Source organism: Felis catus, chromosome E3, assembly GCF_018350175.1.
Source record: "Felis catus isolate Fca126 chromosome E3, F.catus_Fca126_mat1.0, whole genome shotgun sequence".
Lineage (NCBI taxonomy): Eukaryota > Metazoa > Chordata > Mammalia > Carnivora > Felidae > Felis > Felis catus.
The window spans coordinates 1,154,070-1,159,048 of NC_058383.1; the positions used below are offsets into that span (position 1 = coordinate 1,154,070).

Sequence of the window (4,979 nt, forward strand, 5' to 3'; positions counted from 1 at the left end):
CCCGCTCCGGGCCGCGCCCCTCCCTCCCTCCCTGCTGCCCCCCCCCCTTGTTGTGACAGTTCCTGATACTGTTTATTGAGGTGCATGTCAGGTATAATTAGCAATCGATATGGAAAGCGTTTCCTTGCACCCAGCGCGCCTCTGACGTCAGAGCCGATTAGCGCTTCTTATTGGTCCCAAATTCCCGGGGCCGCGGCTAATTATCGGGAGCTTGATGTTGATAAAGTAAAGCGCCGGAGTGCGGGCGAAGCATGTGTAGGGCTCCGGGTCCCTGTCTCCGCCGCCGCCGCCGCCCGCGCCTCCCGCCGCTGGCCCGCCCCGGCCCCGGCCCGCGCCCCCGCGCCCCGCCGCCGGCCCCGCCGGCCCCCCGCGCGAGATGATGGACGGCCGCCTCCTGGAGCACCCGCATGCCCAGTTCGGGGGCTCGCTGGGCGGCGTGGTGGGCTTCCCCTACCCGCTGGGCCACCACCACGTGTACGAGCTGGCCGGCCACCAGCTGCAGTCGGCCGCCGCCGCCGCCGCCGCCGCCGCCTCGGTGCCCTTCTCCATCGACGGCCTGCTCAGCGGCTCGTGCGCCGCCGCCGCCGCCTCCGTGGTCAACCCCACGCCGCTGCTGCCGGCCGCCTGCGGGGTAGGAGGCGACAGCCAGCCCTTCAAGCTGTCAGGTAGGTGCGGCGGGCGCAGAGGGCACCCTCGTCGGGCGCAGGAGCTGGGCTGCGGGCGGGCGGCGAAGGGCGGGGGGGGGGGTGTTGCAGAACGAGGAGGCTCGGCGCACCCCCCCCCCCCCGGTCTGCCACCCCGGCGCAGGGGCCCCCCGGACCCGGGCGGCCGACAGGTGTCCAGGGGGTGGATGTGGCCTGGGCCCTGGCTGAGCCCTGCGGCGTCCTCTGCGTGCCCGCAGACTCGGGGGACCCCGACAAGGAGAGCCCGGGCTGTAAGCGGCGGCGCACCCGCACCAACTTCACCGGCTGGCAGCTGGAGGAGCTGGAGAAGGCGTTCAACGAGAGCCACTATCCCGACGTGTTCATGCGCGAGGCGCTGGCGCTGCGCCTGGACCTGGTCGAGTCCCGAGTGCAGGTAAAGGCCGCCGCTCCCCGCGGGAGGCAGCGTCCCGCCGCCGCTAGGCCTGCCCGGCGCCGGTCCCGCCTTTGTTCCAGGTGGGGACCGCGGCCCCGCTTCCGAGCCCGCCTCGCACTCGCCGGCCCCGCGGTGGTGGTGGGGTGCGGGGGTTCGACGCTTCGCGGAGAGCGGAGAGAAAGCCAGGTGGCTCGGGAGGGGCCGGAGGCCCCGAAGTAACCAGAACAGCAGCTGCGTCGGACCCGGGAGCCGCGTGGTGGGGTTCGGGCGACGGCGCAGAATGAAGTGTCAGAGGGTTGGGCGGGTGTGGGGGGGGGGGGGTGGGGAGCGGTGAGGGGTGCGGGGGCGGGAGGGAGCCTGCCCGACTCGGACCTGGAAGAGGCCCGGAGCACGTAGCCTTCCTAGCCCTCGCCTGGGGCTCGGCGCTCGGCCTGGAGCAAACGCGTTTGTTTGTTTACCTCTCGCCTTTAAAATATTCAGACGGAGACATGTATTTATCCAACGCTTTGCAGAAGGAGGTTAGCTGAGGAAGGGGAGGCGGACACGGCAGCGGGAAGAAGGTGTCTGAATCTTTCGTACTCTCGGTTTTCTTTCCCCGGTACTTTGATTTTATTCGGACATTGCCGGCGTTGTTTTTTTTTTTTTTTTAATATAGTGTCAGTTTGTTGGATTAAAAATTCAGGATGAATTGCGCATAATCGGGTGTTTCCCTGAAGTACAGAAATCTTTTTCTGGGGTCGGAGTGGCAGTGAGCCGGGGTGTGCAGCTGTGGGAGCAGGGCTTTGAGGCAGAGGCCTGGCAATGCGGGTTTAGCACCAATAGCTTTGTCTAAAAGGTGTTCTCCACCCCAGCTCGCGCTGCCCCTCATGACCTCTTCTGTTTATAAATCCTTTCATCCAATTTGTTTAAGTGTCTTAAGCAAAGACCTCTTCATCCTCCCCCCCCCATGTGATAATGAGCATCACTTGGTGACAAGTCAGCCTGGAATTTGCACCCCCCAAAAAAAAGTATTGGAAGGAAGGAAGGAAGGAAGGAAGGAAGGAAGGAAGGAAGGAAGGAAGGAGCGAGCTCCAGCCTTGGAGAGGTTACAGCTTAGAACCATCACCTCGGCACCAGCAAGGCTCCCTGTGACCAGGCCAGCCGCTATTGTGCCTGGTCTCTCCATGGCCCCAACAAAGAATTCAGATTATCGCGATCTCTCGGGGAGGGTTTTGTGCCTGGGGCCGACAGAGATTTGCCTGTGTGTACGGGGTGGGGAGCCGGTACCTGGGACCAGGGTTCCCCAGGACAAGGCCTGCACAGAGGGCAGAAGAGCTGCTGGGGCCCAGGCCGCTCCTGCAGCACCTGGCAGCTGTCATCTTCCCTGTCTGCCTTCCTCCCTGGCCTAAGCCCAGCACTGCTTCCAGAGGGCTCTGTTGGTGGCCTAGAGCCTCCAGAAAGAAGGATGTGTGCGAAGGTGGGGGGTGGGGGTGGGGGCTGCTGGACCCCTCCCCCTAAGTTCGGCTTCCCAGGCCCTTCTAGAAGAAGCACCCAGATTTCCCTTTAGGGGGGCCCCCAATATGTGGGCTTTGACTCAGTCTCCAGGGGGCCGAAGACAGGTGTGGAGGGCAGCTGAGCCCAGCCACTGGTGGTCCTCAGGCCAGACGGTCAGCACCAGGCCAGGCAGGCTGCTTAGAACAGGAGCTGTGAGAAGCCAAGAGGGGCGACGAGGGGCTGCTCCTTGTGCGCCTCCCGACCAGGAACCAGAAGCCCTCAGGGGCCAGACCGGCGGTACCCAGCGAAGGGGCAGCTCCCAGTTCCCTGAGGTGAGAAGCCAGAGTGGGAAGCTGGCCCAGAGGCCCCATCTACCTCCTTCCGGGTGAAAAAGATGCTCTTTGGAACCGGCAGCTTGAGTGCTGAAACCCAGCTCAGGGCTGGCTGGGCCTCGTGCCTTGGCTTCCGCGCCCCCGCCCCTCCATTACCCCTCGGCCCAGAGCGGAACCGAGGTTGTACAGGCCTGTCGGGGGGGGGGGCAGTGGGGAGGCCCGAAGTCCCAGCGGCAAGCCCGCCGCCTGACTGTGCCTTCCTTTCCCCTGTCCGGCTGCTCTAGGTCTGGTTCCAAAACCGCCGGGCCAAGTGGAGGAAGAAGGAGAACACGAAGAAGGGCCCGGGGCGGCCGGCTCACAACTCACACCCCACCACGTGCAGTGGCGAGCCGATGGACCCGGAGGAGATCGCGCGCAAAGAACTGGAGAAGATGGAGAAGAAGAAGCGCAAGCACGAGAAGAAGCTGCTCAAGAGCCAGAGCCGCCACCTGCACTCGCCAGGCGGCTTGTCCCTGCACAGCGCCCCCAGCTCGGACAGCGACAGCGGCGGCGGCGGCCTGTCCCCCGAGCCGCCCGAGCCGCCGCCTCCTGCGGCCGCCGCCAAGGGCCCTAGCGCGCACGCCGCCGGCGCCGCGGGTTCCGCGCCCGCACCGCCCGGCGAACCACCCGCGCCCGGCACCTGCGACCCCGCCTTTTACCCGAGCCAAAGAAGCGCCGCAGGCCCGCAGCTGCGGCCAGGCCGCCCCGCGGACAAGGACGCCGCCCCGTGTGCGCCTGGGGCGGCGGCGGAACGCGGCGCCGCCGGCCTGCCGAAGGCCAGCCCGTTCAGCGTGGAGAGCCTGCTGTCCGACTCGCCGCCGCGCCGGAAAGCCGCCCCCGCCAACGCCGCCGCGGCCGCCGCCGCCGCGGCCGCCGCGGCCGCCGCCGGGCTGGACTTTGCACCCGGGCTGCCGTGCGCGCCGCGGACCCTCATTGGCAAGGGCCACTTCCTGCTCTACCCCATCACGCAGCCGCTCGGCTTCCTGGTGCCACAGGCCGCGCTCAAGGGCGCAGCGGGTCCGGAGCCGGCGCCCAAGGACGCGCCGCCCGCACCCGCCGCGCCGCCCGCGCCGCCCGCTCAGGCCAGCTTCGGGGCCTTCCCGGGGCCCGGCGGCGCTCCGGACTCGGCCTTCGCGCGCCGCAGCCCCGACGCCGTCGCCTCCCCGGGGGCCCCGACCCCGGCGCCCTTCCGGGACGCGGCCGTGGCTGCGGCCGAGGGCGGCGGCGGCGGGGAGTGCGCGGATCCGGGGACCGCCGGCCCAGCGGCCCCACTGCCGCCGCCTCTCGCGCCGTCGCCCGGGCCGGGCCCGCGGGCTCCCAGCCCTGCCGGGGAGCCTGCTTTGTGCGGGGCCCCAGAGCCAGGCGCCGAGTCCGGACCCAGCGCGCCGGAGGGCGACGAAGTGGACATGGACTGAGGGGCGGTCCGCGCCGCTCGCTCAGGCGCGACTCACACAACGAAATCAGGTGATCGGCTTAGAAACCCTGCTTTTCCCTCTTTCTTCTGTTTTCTTCCTTTTATGGTTATTTTTTAAAGAAAACCGCCGTTTCGATTTGGACCTAGGCAGCAACCGCAGGACTCGGGGTGAGACCCTCTTCCTCTCGGGGGAGCAAAACAACAACAAGCGAACAACCCCCACAAAAACCCACAACAAGAATCCTCAGCCTTGTAAAATGCAAAAATGTCTAAGAATATTTATATATGTGCCATTTTTGATAAATAAAGGTGGTCAAACGCAAGCTCTCAGGTCCATCTTTTGCCGGTGTCCGAGCGCCCAGTGTGGCCCCTCCTCCCCTCCGTTTTCCACTCCTCTCCCCGCGGGCGGGGCAGGGACGAGGCTCCTCACCTCCCCCGGGGTCCGCGCTTAATGCCTCCTTTTGTGTGCGTGTGTGTTTGTGTTTTCTGATTGAACAAATTTATGCATCCGCAGCTCCCCCTCTCCTGCCCTCCCTCGCTCTCCCCCTCCCACCCGGAGCCACACGCGCGCGCCCCCGCGCGCACCCCCGCGCTGGCACACGCCGGGGCGCGCGGCGCGGGGTGACGGAGCCGGGGGCTGCGAG

At 67.1% G+C, this 4,979-nt stretch overlaps 1 protein-coding gene across 2 annotated transcripts; it reads left to right on the forward strand.

The window, feature by feature from the left end:
• Positions 1-345: 345 nt before the first annotated feature.
• On the forward strand, positions 346-4,472 carry UNCX (UNC homeobox). 2 transcript variants are annotated; one of them, XM_023246223.2, is made up of 3 exons: positions 346-665; positions 902-1,077; positions 3,167-4,472. In XM_023246223.2, the coding sequence occupies exons 1-3, from the start codon at positions 377-379 to the stop codon at positions 4,334-4,336; spliced, it is 1,635 nt and encodes a 544-aa protein (XP_023101991.2). In that variant the 5' UTR covers positions 346-376; the 3' UTR covers positions 4,337-4,472. The 2 variants fall into 2 exon arrangements, with proteins under 2 accessions (XP_023101991.2, XP_023101992.2); XM_023246224.2 differs by lacking the exons at positions 346-665; positions 902-1,077 and adding an exon at positions 1,429-2,882.
• The last annotated feature ends 507 nt before the right edge of the window (positions 4,473-4,979 follow it).